The sequence below is a fragment of the Mytilus californianus genome, unplaced genomic scaffold (genome assembly GCF_021869535.1).
Source record: "Mytilus californianus isolate M0D057914Y unplaced genomic scaffold, xbMytCali1.0.p SCAF_5, whole genome shotgun sequence".
Lineage (NCBI taxonomy): Eukaryota > Metazoa > Mollusca > Bivalvia > Mytilida > Mytilidae > Mytilus > Mytilus californianus.
Window position 1 is genome coordinate 89483606 of NW_026262701.1, and position 21003 is coordinate 89504608.

General features: G+C 32.8%; 1 protein-coding gene across 1 annotated transcript; it reads left to right on the forward strand.

Annotated features, from left to right (window-relative positions):
- Positions 1-8883: 8883 nt before the first annotated feature.
- LOC127701685 (transcriptional regulator ATRX homolog) lies at positions 8884-20771 on the forward strand. Its single transcript, XM_052205683.1, has 16 exons — positions 8884-8969; positions 10940-10974; positions 12327-12367; positions 12802-12823; positions 13072-13112; positions 13406-13433; positions 13687-13727; positions 14004-14031; positions 14275-14315; positions 14549-14576; positions 14849-14886; positions 15190-15217; positions 17033-17122; positions 17833-17981; positions 18442-18641; positions 19456-20771. Exons 1-16 carry the CDS (start codon positions 8914-8916, stop codon positions 19586-19588), a joined length of 999 nt encoding a protein of 332 aa, XP_052061643.1. The 5' UTR covers positions 8884-8913; the 3' UTR covers positions 19589-20771.
- Positions 20772-21003: the final 232 nt, after the last annotated feature.

Genomic DNA, 21003 nt, shown 5'->3' on the forward strand with positions numbered 1-21003 from the left:
GTACAGACAGATTGTCAATATAAGAAATAGCTACTGTATTATCTAAGTTCATTTGAATATGCTTTTGTGAAATATTTCCAGCCAATGATTGTAAAGTTTACTTGAAGTGTAAATCAACTGTACCTCAAGTGCATACCTACTGAATCTATATACACCCAAATCTGATGTAAGTGATGTGTATTACCATCAAAACATTCGACAGGCTTTGTCTACTTCAGGTACGAATCGACTGTACCTCAAGTACAGACCAATGCAGCTTACATACACCCAACTCTGATGAATATTGATGTGTATTACTTTCAAAACTTTCGAAAGCTTTGTCTGCTTGAAGTACAAATCAACTGTACCTCAAGTGCAGACCTACTTAATCTATATACACCCAACTCTGATGAATATTGATGAGTTCTTTCTGCTCGACGTACACATCAACTGTACCTCAAGTACAGACCGATTGCACATACATACAACCAACCCCGATGAATACTAATGTGCCATTAAAACTTTTGAACGGCTTTGTCTACTTGAGGAACACATCAACTGCACCTCAAGTACAGACCGATTGAATCTACATACAACTAACCCTGATGAATAATAATATGTGTTAGCATTAAAACATTCGAAAGGATTTGTGTACTTGAGGTACACATCAACTGAACCTCAAGTACAGACCAATTCAATCTACATACACCCAAATATAAAAAATATTATTGTATATTACCATCAAAACTTTGGACAGGCTTTGTCAACATGCAGTACACATCATTTGTTCCTCAAGTACAGACCAATTCAATTTTCATACACTCGAACTAAATGAACAGGAATGTCTATTACGAACAACAATTTTGACAGTTTTTTTCTACATGACGTACAAATCAACTGAACCTCAAGTACAGACAGATTGTCAATATAAGAAATAGCTACTGTATTATCTAAGTTCATTTGAATATGCTTTTGTGAAATATTTCCAGCCAATGATTGTAAAGTTTACTTGAAGTGTAAATCAACTGTACCTCAAGTGCATACCTACTGAATCTATATACACCCAAATCTGATGTAAGTGATGTGTATTACCATCAAAACATTCGACAGGCTTTGTCTACTTCAGGTACGAATCGACTGTACCTCAAGTACAGACCAATGCAGCTTACATACACCCAACTCTGATGAATATTGATGTGTATTACTTTCAAAACTTTCGAAAGCTTTGTCTGCTTGAAGTACAAATCAACTGTACCGCAAGTGCAGACCTACTTAATCTATATACACCCAACTCTGATGAATATTGATGAGTTCTTTCTGCTCGACGTACACATCAACTGTACCTCAAGTACAGACCGATTGCACATACATACAACCAACCCCGATGAATACTAATGTGCCATTAAAACTTTTGAACGGCTTTGTCTACTTGAGGAACACATCAACTGCACCTCAAGTACAGACCGATTGAATCTACATACAACTAACCCTGATGAATAATAATATGTGTTAGCATTAAAACATTCGAAAGGATTTGTGTACTTGAGGTACACATCAACTGAACCTCAAGTACAGACCAATTCAATCTACATACACCCAAATATAAAAAATATTATTGTATATTACCATCAAAACTTTGGACAGGCTTTGTCAACATGCAGTACACATCATTTGTTCCTCAAGTACAGACCAATTCAATTTTCATACACTCGAACTAAATGAACAGGAATGTCTATTACGAACAACAATTTTGACAGTTTTTTTCTACATGACGTACAAATCAACTGAACCTCAAGTACAGACAGATTGTCAATATAAGAAATAGCTACTGTATTATCTAAGTTCATTTGAATATGCTTTTGTGAAATATTTCCAGCCAATGATTGTAAAGTTAAGAAAGCTGCCTTTAGTTCTAAAACATTAATGTGCATTTCTCTCTCTTCTGCTGACCACAACCCTTCTGTTACCAGTAGTTTTATTAATTCCACCCCAACCAGTTTTACTTGAATCACTGAACAGTATAATATCAGGATCATTTTGCATTATTGGTTTGTAACTAGAAGGAAGATGTTTTATCCACCACTTGAATATTGTTTTCACATGAGTTGGTAAACAAATAATCCTATCAGTTATTTTATTTCTCCAGTATCAATGTGGGGATGTGGGGTATGTGAGCGCGCTCACTGAGGTTCTTTAATTCATAAAAACCTAGGATTCAGTAAGATCAATATATTGCCAAGATAGCTGTATAGTTTGATGAAAATCCAAGTTGATTTAAAAAAGTTATAAAAATAATTAAAGTGTACTATCTGAATATAGTGCAAACTACAAATTCTAGCTTTTTTTACCTAGAATAATTTAGTTCTGAAATTTGACAGCAATACACCAAACTATATAACGACTTGTGATTCAGTAAGATCAATATATTACCAAGGTAGCTGTATAGTTTGATGAAAATCCAAGTTGATTTGAAAAAGTTATAAAAAAATTTAAAGTGTACTATCTGAATTTTGTCCAAAATTGCAAATCCTAGCTTTTTTGACCAAGATTAATTTAATTCTTAAATTTGAAAGCAATACACCAAACTACATAATGACCTGGGATCAGTTAGATCAATTTATTTCTGAGCTAACTGCATAGTTTGATGAAAATCCAAGTTGACTTGATAAAGTTATAATAAGAATTAAAGTGTACTATCTCAATATAGTCCGAACTGCAAATTCTAGCTTTTTTTCACCTAGATTAATTCAATTCTTAAATTTGACAGCAATAAACCAAACTTCATAACAACCTGGGATTCAGTAAGATCAATATATTACCAAGGTAGCTGTATAGTTTGATGAAAATCCAAGTTGATTTGAAAAAGTTATAAAAAAATTTAAAGAGTACTATCTGAATTTTGTCTGAAATTGCAAATCCTAGCTTTTTTGACCTAGATTAATTTAATTCTGAAATTTGACAGCAGTACATCAAACTACATAATGACCTGTGATTCAGTAACATCTATATATTACCAAGGTAGCTGTATAGTTTGATGAAAATCCAAGTTGATTTGAAAAAGTTATAAAAAGAATTAAAGTGTCTGAAATTGCAAATCCTAGCTTTTTTGACCTAGATTAATTTAATTCTTACATTTGACAGCAAAACACCAAACTACATAGTGACCTGGGATTCAGTAAGATCAATTTATTACTAAGATAACTGCATAGTTTGATGAAAATCCAAGTTGATTTGAAAAAGTTATAATTAGAATTAAAGTGTACTATCTGAATATAGTCTGAACAGCAAATTCTAGCTTTTTTTTACCTAGATTAATTTAATTCTTAAATTTGACTGTAATACACCAAACTTCATAAAAACCTGGGATTCAGTTAGATTAAGATCAATATATTACCAAGGTAGCTGTATAGTTTGATGAAAATCCAAGTTGATTTGAAAAAGTTATAAAAAGAATTAAAGTGTACAATCTGAATATAATCCAAACTGCAAATTCTACCTTTTTTGACCTAGATTAATTTAATTCTTAAATTTGACAGCAATACACCAAACTTCAGAACAACCTGGTATTCAGTAAGATCAATATACTACCAAGGCAGCTGTATAGTTTGATGAAAATCCAAGTTGATTTGAAAAAGTTATAAAAAAAATTAAAGTGTACTATCTGAATTTTGTCCAAAATTCCAAATCCTAGATTTCTTTACCTAGATTAATTTAATTCTTAAATTTGACAGCAATACACCAAACTACATAACGACCTGTGATTCAGTAAGATCAATATATTACAAAGGTAGCTGACTAGCTGTATAGTTTGATGAAAATCCAAGTTGATTTAATAAAGTTATAAAAAAAATTAAAGTGTACTATCTGAATTTTGTCAGAAATTGCAAATCCTAGCTTTTTGACCTAGATTGATTTAATTCTGAAATTTGAAAGCAATACACCAAACTACATAATGACCTGGGATTCAGTGAGATCAATATATTACTGAGATAACTGCATAGTTTGATGAAAATCCAAGTTGATTTGATAAAGTTATAATAAGAATTAAAGTGTACTATCTCAATATAGTCCAAACTGCAAATTCTACCTTTTGTTCACCTAGATTAATTCAATTCTTAAATTTGACAGCAATACACCAAACTTCATAACAACCTGGTATTCATAAAGATCAATATATTACCAAGGTAGCTGTATAGTTTGATGAAAATCCAAGTTGATTTGAAAAAGTTATAAAAAAATCTAAAGTGTACTATCTGAATTTTGTCCGAAATTGGAAATCCTAGCTTTTTTGACCTAGATTAATTGAATTCTTAAATTTGACAGCAATACACCAAACTACATGACCTGTGATTCAGTAAGATCAATATATTACCAAGGTAGCTGTATAGTTTGATGAAGATCCAAGTTGATTTGAAAAAAGTTATAATAAGAATTGAAGTGTACTATCTCAATATAATCTGAACTACAAATTCTAGCTTTTTTCACCTAGATTAATTTAATTCTTAAATTTGACAGCAATACACCAAACTTCATAACAACCTGGGATTCAGTAAGATCAATATAATACCAAGGTATCTGTATAGTTTGATGAAAATCCAAGTTGATTTAAAAAAGTTATAAAAAGAATTAAAGTGTACTATCTGAATGTAGTCCAAACTGCAAATTCTACCTTTTTTTACCTAGATTAATTTAATTCTGAAATTTGACAGCAGAGTTCGTTACACCATATATAATACAGGTCCCTTTTGAATGTAACGTTTGCTAGTGTAGTACACCATATATTACACAGTTCCCTTGTGAATGGGATGTTGGAAGGTGCAGTATACTGTACCATATATAACACAGGTCTCTAGAACTGGTGAATGCATTGTTGGTATAGTACATCATTTATAACAGGTCCCTTGTGAATGTAGCATTGGAGGGTAAAGTGCACCGTATATAATACTGGTCCCTTGTGAATGTAACATGGGAGGATGTAGTGCACCTTATATAACACATGTCTCTGTTGAATGTAACGTTGGAGGATGTAGTACACCATATATATCACTGGTCTCTTGTGACTGTAACGTTGGCGGGTGTAGTACACCATATATAACACTGGTCCCTTGTGAATGTAACATGGTAGGGTGTAGTGCACCTTATGTAACACATGTCTCTGGTGAATGTAACGTTGGCAGGGTGTAGTGCACCATATATAACACTGGTCCCTTGTGAATGTAACGTTGGTGGGTGTAAATACACCATATATAACACTGGTCTCTTGTGAATGTAACGTTGGTCCCTTGTGAATGTAACATGGTAGGGTGTAGTGCACCTTATATAACACATGTCTCTGGTGAATGTAACGTTGGCGGGTGTAGTGCACCATATATAACACTGGTCCCTTGTGAATGAAACGTTGGCAGGTGTAGTACACCATATATAACACTGGTCCCTTGTGAATGTAACGTTGGAGGGTGTAGTACACCATATATAACACTGGTCCCTTGTGAATGTAACGTTAGAGGGTGTAGTACATCATATATAACACTGGTCCCTTGTGAATGGAACGTTGGAGGGTGTAGTACACCATATATAACACTGGTCCCTTGTGAAGGAAACATTGGAGGGTGTAGTACACCATATATAACACTGGTCCCTTGTGAATGTAACGTTGGAGGGTGTAGTACACCATATATAACACTGGTCCCTTGTGAATGTAACGTTGGAGGGTGTAGTGCACTATATATAACACTGGTCCCTTGTGAATGTAACGTTGGAGGGTTTGGTACACCATATATAACACTGGTGCGTTGTGAATGTAACGTTGGAGGGTGTAGTACACCATATATAACACTGGTCTCTTCTTGTGAAAGTAACGTTGGCGGGTGTAGTACACCATATATAACACTGGTTCCTTGTGAATGTAACGTTGGAGGGTGTAGTACACCATATATAACACTGGTCCCTTGTGAAAGAAACATTGGAGGGTGTAGTACACCATATATAACACTGGTCCCTTGTGAATGTAACGTTGGAGGGTGTAGTACACCATATATAACACTGGTCCCTTGTGAATGTAACGTTGGAGGATGTAGTAAACCATATATAACACATGTCTCTGGTAAATGTAACATAGGAGGTGTAGTACACCATATAAAACACTGGTCTCTTGTGAATGTGATGTTGGATTGTGTAGTACACCATATATAACACAGGTCACTGGTGAATGTAACGTTGCATGTGTAGTACATCATTTATAACAGGTCCTTTGTGAATGTAGCATTGGACGGTAAAGTGCACCGTATATAGCACAGGTCCCTTGTGAATGTAACATGGTAGGGTGTAGTGCACCTTATATAACACATGTCTCTGGTGAATGTAACATGGTAGGGTGTAGTGCACCTTATATAACACATGTCTCTGGTGAATGTAACATAAGGGTTTGGTACACCATATATAATACAGGTCCCTTGTGAATGTAATGTTGGCGGGTGTACACCATATATAACACTGATCCCTTGTGAATGTAACGTTGGAGGATGTAATACACCATATATAACACTGGTCCCTTGTGAAGGTAACGTTGGAGGGTGTAGTACACCATTTATAACACTGGTCCCTTGTGAATGTAACGTTGGAGGGTGTAGTACACCATATATAACACTGGTCCCTTGTTGAATGTAACGTTGGAGAGTGTAGTACACCATATATAACACATGTCTCTGGTGAATGTAACGTTGTAGGGTGTAGCACACCATATATAACACTGGTCCCTTGTGAATGTAACGTTGGCGGGTGTAGTGCACCATATATAACACTGGTCCCTAGTGAATGTAACGTTGGCGGGTGTAGTACACCATATATAACACTGGTCCCTTGTGAAAGTAACGTTGGAGGTTGTAGTACACCATAAATAACACTGGTCCCTTGTGAAGGAAACGTTGGAGGGTGTAGTACACCATATATAACACTGGTCCCTTGTGAATGTGACGTTGGCGGGTGTAGTGCACCATATATAACACTGGTCCCTTGTGAATGTAACGTCGGCGGGTGTAGTACACCATATATAACACTGGTCCCTTGTGAATGCAACGTCAGACATAGTGAAAAAAAAATATGATAGGATATGTGGGGCACATCACAGGAACTTGCAATAATTGACTTAAATGTGTTTGTGCATTCGATTTAATTTTTGGCTATTTCATTTTTGGTACTTGTTTAATACATATACATGTACATCTGTAGGGAAATCCAAATTGACATCTGTTTTACACTCATGGAGTTGTGTAACGTAGTAGCATATTAATTTTATGTTTCTTATTTTTTGGAGGTCAAACGACCCCGATGACTTCCGTACACTATATACAGAATTAATGGCAAATCATCGGCACAGACCTGTCTAATGTATAGTCAAGCTATATTTTTATTTATTGTGGTCTATTAGACAGATATTGGTAAATTTAGTTTTTCACAAGGGCAAATAAATACACATTTAAGATTTGATTATTAAAAACTTATACAAATACAGCAAATATGACATGTTGACATGTTGCCACACTTAAAAAAAAATGTTTTTAAAAATTGCTTTACTCCTTTTGGGAAAATATTGTGTACGCGTTTTTCCAAGGGCAACCTAATCTAGATGATCGACCATTCTTGCACCTGAACAACGGAAACGTATGGAAAACCGTCAACAAAAAGATACAAACAATATAATATACTATACTGGTATACAGGACACCAACGTCATTGTGATGTGCATGATGACTCATACCTTGCACATCTTAAAATTCTTAATTATGTTTTATATAGCATTGTCTAATTGGAGAATCGTCTGTACAAAATACAGTCAGACATAGGGAAAAAAATGATAGGATATGTTGGGCACATCACAGGAACTCGCAATAATTTACTGAAATGTGTTTGTGCATTCGATTTCATTTATGAATTATTTCATATATAACCCAAAATACTTATGGCTATTTCTTATTTATATATAAATGAGACTTCAAAAATAATCAATTACTGCAAAACTAACAGATGTATTACCTTTATTTTTTTGTACCTTATGTTTGGTCAACGTATAACACTGGTTTCGATGATTTTTTTTTAGAATTTGTAAAATTGTTTAAAACAAACAAAAATGTACTTTTAATTACATATATAGGTCCGAAACACTAGTTTTTAACAGAAGATCTTCTTTAAAAATTATGTATATTGCAATTGATGTTCTGGAGAGGTTTTAGGAGATGGGGAGGTGGTCAGGGGCCCTGTCTCCATTGCTGCATATTTAGTAAAAATATATAGAAAGATCTGAGCGTCTTTGTTCAAATTGCTCACTTGGTATAGTTGAAGATGAGCTTCATTTTTTGTTAGAATGTCCTCTTTATGATACTCAAAGGGGAGACTTTTTTCAATACATATCTGACAATTGTTATAATTTTAAAAATTTAAATAAATCTTCTAAATTTTTATGGCTCTTGACTCAAGAAAATGTAACTCTTATGGAAAAACTGGTCTGTTATATTTGTGACTGTTTTGAATTAAAGAGATCAGGTATGCATATTGACACTAAGTCAAGTAAATGATTTGAGAATGAATGCATATAATGTAATTTTATTCTTTTATTCACAATATATATGTGTTTTTTGGCTCTGATTCTGACCAATGCTAATATACTAAATATATATTTTCAAGTGACTATTATTGTTGTTGTTACCAATTATGTAAATCAATTGTATCTGATTTTATGCCCTTTATGGGCCCTGTAATTTGGGAAATAAAAAAATATTCTATTCTATTCTTTAGTTATTGTATTAAGTATGTGGGATCCGGCTCCCAACTTTTAAAAAATCCTGCATCTGCATCGGATGGTGACTTTGAGAATACATACTAGAGATCTATAAATAGCATACGGGTTATTCCAACATTCATGAGTTATTGAACTTCAGCATGCCATACAAAAAGAGAAAAAATGAGGGATCGAAACGAGAAGACAGCGAAGTCAGGTAAACTTGTATGGCTAAATCATACTTTTTGTATGCTGCATTGTAATACACAAGTTTAATTTTATGAAACGTGATATTCGGGTTTTAGTCGTTATATATCAGGTTATAATATGACATATGTGCACTAGGGGCGAACCCAGAATAAAGGGGATTCCAACAATATGTCCCCATTCAAAAGCATTGATCGTAATAAGGGGGGTTCAAACCCCTGACCCTCCCATCTGGATCCGCCACTGTTCACAATGTTAATTGTTACGCTGAAAGGAGCCTGGTACAGGTAACCTCTAAAAATAGTGCTATTCTGTTCATTAATCATGTTAATATTGTGGTTCTAAAAATAGAATAAATCAAAAGTATTGTAATAAATTCAGAAATTATTGTGTGCTGCTGCATTTATTATTGCAATTTTGTCATTTTTAGACCGAAATGCGATTATTTTTTATGATACTGAGAAAAACTCGCTTCATTCATAATAATAAATCTAAAATTGGATTTTGAATTATTGCGATTACAATTTAACCTTTTCGCATTTTCGCAATGATAAAACATCGCAGTTATTTCCGAATACACAGTACATGATTGTACTCTCTATTTAGCTTCTTATAACACGTGTAAATGAAAGATTTGAATGATTTGTAAGTTCAACTACTACACAAACAACAGATTATTTACGTGATTTACATTAACTTTAGTCAGATAGTTAAACGCTCTTCATAGATATCTATTATATAGTTGCTTCACATATTAGGTTTGTGCTGGTAACCCATATTTATGCAAGTGAATCTAACTTGAAATGCTTCATTTTTAGCTCACCGGGGTCCGATTGGGCCCCATGTGAGCTTATGCCATCACTTGTCGTCCGTGGTCGTCGTCTGTCGTCATCGTCGTCGTCGGCGTCGTCTGTCGTATTTGGGTTCGTCTGTCGTCGTCTGTCGTCGTAAACTATTTCAAAAATCTTCTCATCTGAAACTACTGGGCCAAATACCTTCAAACCTTAACTAAATGTTTCTTTGGGTATCTAGTTAATGAATTGTATCCGAAGTTTTGATCCATCGACAAACATGGCCACCATGGCTAAAAATAGAACATAGGGGTCAAATGCAGTGTTTGGATTATATATCAGAAACTAAAGCATTTAGAGCAAATCTGATATCGGATAAAAAATGTTGAAAAGGTCAAGAACTAATTGGTTGTTTAATGGAAATTTTGCAGATTTTGGTTATTATCTTAAATATTATTGAAGATAAAGATAAACTGTAAATTGCAAAAAATATTCAGCAAAGTAAGACCTACAAACAAGTTTAATATGACTAAAATTGTCAAATGACCCCTTAGAGAGTTATTGCCCATTTAAGGACAATTTTACACATGTGTTTTTAACGGTAAAAATCTTCTCAAATGAATCGGGTATAACATTTGTATTTTATTTCCTTGCACGTCAGGAAACATTAGACACTATGGCTAAAATGGAACGTATGGGTAAAATGCATTTATTTGCTTTTGAAGAAAATATAACCGATCCAATGAACATTTAAATTGCATTTTAAGCCACTCATTGATATATAAGCAAAAAAGCAAAAATAATCAATGATGAAAGATTTAAGCAAAACGATTACAGGTGAGCGATTCAGGTTCTTGAGAGCCTCTTGTTCAATAAACCATTTACTCTTAAATGCATGAACCTGGCTAATTTTCATTTATTGTTGTATGACAGAATCAAAAGAAAAAACCAGATACAAAAACAGGTTTAAGAAATGAATATTTTACCAATACTTTCTATATTTTCTTACATGTGCATGTAATTGATAATCTTAAGATAGCTCAGAGGCAGATGTAGGATGGAGTTCATTTGAATAAAAAAAAGTATACCCAAACGTTTGCATACCAACCAGATGCCCCCATATGTGAAAATCATAGACTAGCTCCTTACCTCGAGTTAAGATTGATTTTTGTTTTATTAATTTTTGTAGGATTATGTTGACTGATATCAAACAAAGGAGTACAGGTAATTACCTTTAAACAGATTAATGAATATATGTTTCAGATCATGGTCAAATTAAGGTTAAACATTTGTATGTTTCTTATATCAGATAGAATATTTTCTTTTCACTCGTCACAAGGGCACTGAACTGTGAAGACCATGGCTTCCTGTGGTCACCTTTCAATATAATGAACTTCGAATACCCATAGTAACAGTAGGTATTGACTTCTATTTGTTACTCCTGACCATTAACCTACAAATATTTTTTTTCATTATGTCTGGTTTGGTCATATATTCACTCTTGTTTTTACTTGGATCAGTTAATATAAGTGTACACATGTCATCTTTCAGGATACCTCTTTTGGATATCCCTGACAACCTTTCACATGTGATAAAATTGTTACAGTACTGATTTTGAATTTGGTTATCTGTGGTCAACATATACTGATATTGAAATTGGTATCTTTTCATATCGTAATTAGTTATCAAAGGTACCAGGATTATAATTTAGTACACTAGACGCGCGTTTCGTCTTCATAAGACTCATCAGTGACGCTCAGATCAAAATAGTTATAAAGCCAAACAAGTACAAAGTTAAAGAGCATTGAAGACCCAAAATTCCAAAAAAGTTGTGCCAAATACGGCTAAGGTAATCTATTCCTGGGATAAGAAAATCCTTAGTTATCGAAAAATTCAAAGTTTTGTAACAGGACATTTATAAAAATGACCATATAATTGATATTCATGTCAATACTGAAGTGCCGACTACTGGGCTGGTGATACCCTCGGGGACGAAACGTCCACCAGAAGTGGCATTGATCCAGTGGTGTAAATAGTTATCAAAGGTACCAGGATTATAAGTTAGTACGCATATATTGAATTTGGTTACACGTGTACCTCTAGTCACCATACACAACGATTGTACTCGATAACCTCTGCTTACTAAACAACGACATTGCATTTTGTAACTGCTGGTCACCTTGTACATTCTTTTTAGCCTGTCTCCAGTCAGAAGCATGCAGTTAATTTCAACTGGTTCTCGTTGTTTTATGTTTGTCATGCTTGTTTTTCGTGAAATGTTTTGTTCTATATAAGGCCGCTAATCCTCTAAATTGAATTGTTTCATATTTTTATATCGGGCCTTTTAAAGTCGACAATCCGGTATCAGTTTTTCTCTTTGTTGAAGGCCTTATGAATGCCTATAATTTTAACTTTGGTGGATAGTTGTCTCATTGTGAACCATACCACATTTCCTAATTGTATATTAACATGTATATATAGTTTAATATTTTCTGGTTGTATTGAATTAAAAGGACATTTCCCAAATATCTGCATTCATGAGCAACTGTTAATGTTTTTTCTTTATTCTTTTGTAGAATTGGAAAGACCATCAAAGAGGCAAAAGAGAGGAGTAAAGGTTTGGTATACATTATTGGTTCAGCACGAACAGATACTATTGTTACATGTATATAGAATTCCATACTTTTATTACAATTAACACGATGAACGATATTTTCAATGATTATCGTAAACAAAAGCAGAGTTGAGCATACACATAATTTAATGTGGCATTCAGTGTCAAAACATGCTACAATATTATTCCAGAATTTTCATTATAAGATAGTTTCTGCTAGGTAATTTTATTTTATGATTAGGTTATAATCATAAATGAACTCATCATAGATACCAAGACTGCAATTCTATATTTATCTAGACGCGCGTTTCGTCTACAAAAGACTCATCAGTGACGCTCAAATAAAACAATGTTCAAGAACAAATAAAGTACTAAGTTGAAGACCATTGAGGACAAAAAATTCCTAAAAGTTTTGTATCATATCTTTTATATTGCAGAAGGCTGAACAAAATGAAGCTGGTATGTATTCATTTGATTTGTTTTGAGATATATAATAATGACGACAATATAGTTAAATATATGCTTATTCCTGCAGTATTTCTTTTTATAATATCAACATTTAGTGACCGATTTTCATTAAATGGCTACTTTTGCTTGATTAATAACTACTATTATTTTTCTTTATGGTTGTATTGAAATGCAATGACATGTTTACTCTTCCAATAGTAACACGAAACTGTTTAATGCTTCTATTTTTATATTTTAAGGTAATCAAGGACAGTCCCAGAAGGGAAATACAGGAGAACAGGTTTGACATAAATCATAGATTCAGCAAGAATACAAATATATATTATTAGAACATTACATTCACCACTTAACTGAAAGATTAGTATAATCAAGGTTCGTCATAGTAAAAAAAATAAAACTGACAGCAAAATTGAAATTGAGCTGGCAAACAGAGCATTTTACATTCAACAAAACAATGTTTTTCTGGTATATCAAATGTACTTAGTAACGTTATATTCATACTCATCAGATATTTTACGAAAAACGAACTAATTTCATAAAATTCCATATTATTGTTTATCTTTTATTTTACAGAAAGCTGAAAAAAAGAATGAAAAAGGTGGTATGTATCCATTTGTTTTGTTGTTCAATATATACTATAAAGGATTATAACAGAATAATGATATGATACCATAGCTTATATCTATTTGCGTTTTTGATATTTGGTGACATATGTTTAGAAACTTGTTACTTTGTCATGATAAAACAAACATGCAGTTACATTTCTTCTGGTTGCATTGAATTAAAATTACTTGTAACAAATATCAGAATTAACAAGACACTGTTATATGATCTTTTTTCTAATTCTTTTGTAGGAAAGGAAATACCTTCAAAGAGACAAAAGAGAGGAGCACAGGTATGATATACTCCATTGGTTCATCAAAAATAGAGAATATTGTTATATAGAATTCATTATATCTATTACAATCATTACGATGAATTATATTTTCCATGATCATCGCAATCAAAGCAGGTCTGAGCATACACATTATTTGAAGTGGAATTAAGTGTCAAAACATGTTACAATGAATAATGTCAGAATTTTATAACAGAATTATCCTTATAAAATAGTTTATACTAGATGATTTGATTACATCATGAGTTCATAATTATTTTATCTTTTTTATTGAAGAAAGCTGACGAAAAAGAAAATGCAGCTGGTATGTATTCATTTCATATGTTTTAGATATATATAAATGACGACAATATTGTTATGCTTATGCCTGCAGTATTTCTGTTTGTAATATCAATATTTAGTAACCGATTTTTATTAAATGGCTACTTTAGCTTGATTAATAACTACTTTTATTTTTCGTTATGGTTGTATTGAATTGCTAGGACTTGATTATTCTTCCAAAAGTAACACGAAACTGTTTAATGCGTTTATTACTATTCATTTTCAGATAATCATAGAAAGCCACAGACAGAAAATATAGGAGAGCAGGTTTGATATACATCAGCGGTTCAGCAAGAATAGAAATCATTGTAATCACCATATGACAATAAAACAAATTGGAATGCATATGGCAACCAGTGTCAAATTTTTTTTTATAATGAGTAATGTCTGATTATTTACCAAAATCTTTTGATCTGTTCATATATATCCTTAGACGATTGTTTCTGATAGATGATTTGATTTCATAATTAGGTTATAATGCTTTATCTTTTATTTTGCAGAGAGCTGAAGATAAGTGTGTTGAAGTTGGTATGTATTCATTTGATTTGTTGTTGAAATATGTAATGATGGCGACAGAATGTGTATGCCTCTGCTCCTGGTATTTTTTTTATGTAGTACCAATATTTGGTGATCGATTTGTATTTAATTTGAACTGATGTTTTTGTGAAAGATTTTTATATAATGGCAGTTATGACTTAATTGAAACCATTCAATTTTCTGATTGATTTGAATTTATAACTCTTGAACCAAATATCAGCTTTTACAAGCAACTGTTTCACGTTTTTTTTATTCCATTGTAGAAAGTCAAAGTCAATCAGAGAGTCAAAAGAGAGAACAGGTTTGATATGCATCATGACTTGAAAATGGATATAGATTACTATAATATTGTATTCAATACACTTATAACAATTAACAGAATAAACATTGTTTTCCATGATCATCATAGCCAAAACCAAATCTGAAAAAAGAATTTGAAATGGTACCATTGTGTACTTGCACCAAGAGCATGTTACAATAAAAAATGTGTTACTAGTTTATCGAAATATTTTTAATCACTTCAAATTTATGGTCGTAAGATTTTTTCTGATAAGTAAATTGATTTCATAATTAGGTCATAATATTTTTTTCTCTTCTTTTGCAGAAGACTACAGAAAATGAAGATGAAGGTGGTAAGTATTTACTTGATATGTTTTTTGTAAATATAGTTGATAGTTAAAATATTGTTTGTGCAGCTGCAGTTGATATGAAGATAACATTAAATGAGATTAGTTGTAGAACTTCTAGAAGAGGTCAAGATGAAACGGATATGTTATGGGTCTTGTGTGTAGCTTAGGTAACCAATACAAAATAGTTACCTTTAAATTCAAATAGGCCTTAAAATGACTGGTGGTGATGATAAGATTGTTAACTACATGTATGTGATACACTGTGGAACCCTTTGGCTAACACAAATTTAACTTTCGTTGAATCTGGTCGCAAAACACCTGCAGAAATAGTCTTGGGTTACCTCTGGTCACATTACCAAGACATTAAGTTTGGAAACCTCTGGTCTACTTACACATGCATATATATGTGTCCTTAGACAAATATTTACCTTTCACAGGTATTGAAATATTTACACTTTGGTCACATTCAGCAGATAGTTACTTTGGTTATTTATGGTCACATACTCGTGCTATGCATATATAAGTGTTGGTTCCCTTGGTCATCTTTCACAGATATTGCAAATGTAGCCTTTAGACATCATACATAGACATTAAATTTGGTAATTGCTCTTGACCTAATAATTACTTTGGTTACATATGGTCACCTTACACATATATTGAGTTTGGTTACCTCTGACCACCTTATTGACTTTGGTTACACCTGGCCATTTTGCACAAATCTAGACATTTGTTAACTCTTGTCACTTTAAAAATGTATTGATCATGGTTACCTATGGTGACCTTACATCCAAAGCATAAATCTAATTAGGTTATATCCTTGTCACCTTTCACAGATATTTAAAGTAGTAACCTTTGGTCACCTTACAAAGATATTAAATTCTGCTACCTCTGGTCACCTTATTAACCTCAGTGAATTCTGGACAAATACACCATTAAATAATGACTTCTGTTAACTTTGGTCACTCTTCTCCGTTACCATTTGTAATCATACACAGATATTGAATTTTGTTTTTGACCTAAAACAAATATTTACTTTGGTGTCTTCAGGTCACCTTACACTGGCATTGCAATTTGTAACCTCTGTTCTATTTCATCAGATATTATTGTGGTTTATTGTGGTTTTCTGTGGTCAAATACCTACGCCATGCAATTGTTGACTCTTGTTTACATCTGGTCACCTTACAATGACATTGCATTTGGTTTTGTGTGGTTATCTCATATAGATATTCAATTCCACTAGTGTACTCTGTCATCATACACAGAAATTGTGTCAAGTCAAGCAAATTGTAATATTCAAATATTGACTTCTGTAAACTCTGGTTCTTCTTTTCCATTACCAATTATCATCATAAATAGATGTTGAACTTTGTAATTGCTCTTGACCTAAGACAAATATTTACTTTTGTAATCACTGGAAACCTAACACAGATATTGAATTTTATATTTATATATTAATTTGGGAGGCAGGACAAAGCCTATAATTGTTTTTGCATTACGTCATGTGCTTTCAGGAAAAATATAACTGTATTTTTCTGTGCCAAAGTTTGTTATAGTCATTGCATTCATTGTTATTCTTTTTGCACTAGTCATCTTGGTGACACATCATAACATTTCAGGAGCACCAGAGATAATTGTTGATTTGATAACGATGTACGTTCTATTTCTAAATCAACGTTTGTAAGTTTAAGCTATTTTCATTCGTCACTTTAGCCTTTTCTAATGCACAGACCTTGTGCATGTAATGTGTGTAGGATTGAGAATTATAAATAAAGAAATTGACAAGCTGAATGAAGCAAACACTTTCTTTTATAATTGCAGATTCGAAGTTATGTTATGATTCCTGGGAGGAAGAAATGTTGCAGCTTGCAAAAGAAGCCCAGCAAAAGCTTTCGCCAGCAGAAAGAGATGGTAAAACCCCGAATTTTCTCATTCAAGCTGTGGTATTTCCAAATATACAATTAACATTTTGTTATACATCCCTATTTTAAATAGAATAATTTAACTATGGGTTGCAACTGAAATGCCTCCTTTGGAAAACTCTACCGTGAAAATACACGCTAATCCTTTCGTGTTGATGTTTCACTCCAAGCAGTGCTAGTTTTCAATATCTAGGACAGTGATAAGAGCATAACCATTTGATAATAGGAGTGGGCAGGATGAATTTTGAAATGAATAGTTTGGGACGGTTACAACTCTAAATTACTTGCCAAGACAAGATGGAAATAAATATTCTGACCAACAAAATGTTAGAATTAGTTTTTAACAATTGAAAATGAATAAACCGTACTCGGAACAGATAAAGAATGATGCAATGATGAATTGTCTATCCACATGAATTCCTGACACCACCTTCTGAAAAAATAATGTCGGCTTAAAGAAAGCTCAAAGACATTTTGTTATTGTTTTGTAACATGCCAACCTTAAATAAAGCTTTGGATTGATTTGAATGTTTGAAATGGTCGTCAGCTTAGCTCACCAGAAAGAATTGTAGAGCTACACAGTCAAGTATACAGATACATTAAAGTATAAATTTTAATTCATATAACCAAGTATATTATATATTTTGATATAAAAATGATGCAATGCATATAATGTAAACAATTGTTTTCAAATTGTAGCTTCCTGCAATGATTGGCCAGTTATGGTTCCTGGTAGACTAAGCCTAACAGGAAAAAAGAAGTTCTATGACGTTAGTAGGGAGGAAGTAAAAAGGCGAGTTGGATCTCCTGAAAACCTTTCATCGACTATGGTCTGTCAGTTGTTAAAGGTAACGACATTTGATTAAATCCTACTAGGAAAAACGTCCTTGACGCTTCAAGTTGTTGCATTTCCTCATTTAAAGTCAATATTTGAATAATGAGATTTGATAAAATTATTAATTCCTTTCCAGTTTGATAATGCCTAGCATTTAAATTAATTCTTTTTGCTTTATAGGATCATTGAAACATGTTAAAACAAATGGTAATTTAAAGGTGGAAACTAAATATTGTAATTTCACCAAATGTACAGTGTTTCGATATATTTTTTCTTCTTCATTGATTATATTTATTAATCAATTCACTATTACCCAATTAGCTCTACGGTACTTGTCATTCCTGGCTTTGTTGTGAGTATATCAGCAATTGTTCAATCCTTTATTTCATTATCTTCCCTAAGAAATTATTTTGGTAAGAAATGTTAAAAAGGATGAAAATGTGTTTGAAAACGTACTATTTTTTTATTTCCAGAGGAGCAGATCAGTGGCAAATATTCCACCAGGAATTGTTATAAGAAAGAACATCAAGACTTCTATAAGCTTATTTTCAGGCCTTACAGAAGGAGAGGCAAAAGACTTGGCTGATGATTTCAGCAACATTGTTGAAAAGAGCGAAATCTTTTCAAGGCTTAGTAAAATTTGCTCATCAAGAAAAGAAGCTAATGAAGTTCGGTAAGCAATTAAATTTTACAAGCCCCTCCTCTTTGGTAATAATCCTAGATAAAAAAGATGTAAGCTGCATAAAGTATGCTATGAAAACAGTTAAAAGCTGCCAAGAAAATAAAGATTATGTATTTTCGAGTATGATGAAGGAATAGCCATTTGCTTTTCAGAGGCCAAGGTTATTTTGGAATATTTTATGATATACTTGTTTGGCAATTACTTGAATAAAATAACTGTGCAAAAGATAGGATGAACATTCATATTTAATCCGACAAATTTCAGATTAATTCAGGATATGGTTGTGTAGAAACATGATGAAGTGAAAATATATTAAGAATAGCCGGCTTTAGCTCAGATGGCTATGGGCCAGGGTAAACTTTTGCCATCAAAATGATAATGTTTAACTTCACCACAACCAAAATATATTCTCGACGATTATTAGATAACAGAAATTTAAATTAAATAAAAACAACATAATTATGTGAAAAAAGAAATTTAAGGCAACAAGAAATCCTTCAAGATTGACATATAATTCCCCTTCCATACTTAATCGTTAGTTTTCCATTTGTTGTTGATTACTTGTTGCATTTGCATTCCAATATGCAATATTGTACTCAAATATGCATGTATACTATTAGTGTGCCAATCGACTTCAGACACAGTAATTTGCTCTAAAGTCGAGTGGCACATTGGTAGTTTAGTCAAAAACTTGTTCTTAATGAACAGATTGTTTCATTTTATCAATACGTCACCATCCCCTAGACATAAGTCTTTTTATATCTCTGTTAACAAAGACTAACACATCAGTTATTCTTTTTTTCAGAGATGTTCTACTTAAAGCTGTTGACGTATTAGAAAATATTGGAGACCTAGAAGAGGGAAGCAGACTTACTCATGGTTTTATGAAACCAGCTTTAACTTTTGTTGTTAAAGAGTTGGCAAAACACATAGATTAATTTTTATACGACCGCAAAAGTAATTTTTTTGGGTCGTATATTGGTATCACGTCGTCGTCGTCGTCGTCAGCGCCGTGCGAAGACAGATGGTTTCCGGATAATAACTTTTATATAAGTAAATAGAAATCAATATAATTTTAACACAATGTTTATAACCACAAAAGGAAGGTTGGGATTGATTTTGGGGTTATGGTCCCAAAGGTTTAGGAATAAGGGGCCCAAAGGGGCCCAAAACAAGCATTTATCTAATTTTAGGACAATAACTTGTGTATAAGTAATTCAATTGCTCTGAAATTGTACCACAATGTTTAATACCATAAGTAGAAGGTTGGGATTTAATTTAAGGGTTATGGAGCAAATAGTCTAGGAATTAAGGGCCAAAAAGGGCCCAAAAACATGCATTTTTCTAGTTTCCGCACAATAACTTGTGTGTAACTGTATGGACCTCTCTGACATTTTACTACAAGGTTCAATATAACAAAGGAAAGCCTGGGATTGAGTTTGGGGTTAATTTCCCCGAACATGTAGGAATGAGGGGCCAAAAAAGGGCCAAAAAGAAGCATTTTTCTAGTTTACAGACAATAACTTGTGTTTAAGTGTATGGATCTCTCTAAAATTATACTACAAGGTTTCTTTCTACAAAGGAAAGGCTGGAATTGAATTTTGGGGTTCTTGCTCCAAGGGGGGTTTCAAAAAGTTGGGGCCAAAAAGGGGCCCAAATAAGCATTTTTGTAGTTTCCAGTCAATAACTTGTGTTTAAGTGTATAAATCTCTCTGAAATTGTACGACAAGTTTCCATACTACCAAGGAATGGTTATGGGGGGTTATGCTTCAAATCATTTAGCAATTAGGAGCAAAAAGAAGGAAAAACAAGGGTTTTTCTGGTTAAAGGACAATTTAGACAATTTAAAAGCAGTGTAAGGGAGGTAATCCAATTCCATTTAAAGAATACTGTTATATATATGTTTGATTACACTGCTTGCAAATTATGTATTAAGGAATGATATTGTCTTGAGATGATTAGCTGTAATCTTTTTTTAGAAGTTACTATTAATTAATATTAATTTTAACCATGACTGTATGTCATTTCATATTTCAATATGTTATGATATATTTAAATGAGTAGTTATTGTTGCAAACTCCATTAGAAATTTGAATGGAGATTATTTTTGGAACAAGGGAAAGGGGGAGGTGAAAAAATTGGGGGTGGGGGTGGGTAAATAAGAATTGGGGGGGGGGACAATTTTTCTCATTTCAGATTTCAGAAATTAAAAAGAAAATTTCTTCAATTTTTTTCTTTGAGGGGATCAATATTCAACAGCATAGTGATTTGCTCAAACGCAAAAACAAATGTTTAAGTTCATTAGACCACATTCATTCTGTGTCAGAAACCTATGCTGTGTCAACTATTTAAT

Excerpts from the sequence above, each read along its gene's own strand:
- LOC127701685 (XM_052205683.1), top strand. The coding sequence starts at position 8,914 with ATGCCATACAAAAAGAGAAAAAATGAGGGATCGAAACGAGAAGACAGC. Across the intron at positions 13,728-14,003 it reads GACAAAAGAGAGGAGCACAG|AAAGCTGACGAAAAAGAAAA; the intron begins GTATGATATACT and ends TTTTTATTGAAG. Across the intron at positions 17,123-17,832 it reads TTCGCCAGCAGAAAGAGATG|CTTCCTGCAATGATTGGCCA; the intron begins GTAAAACCCCGA and ends TTCAAATTGTAG.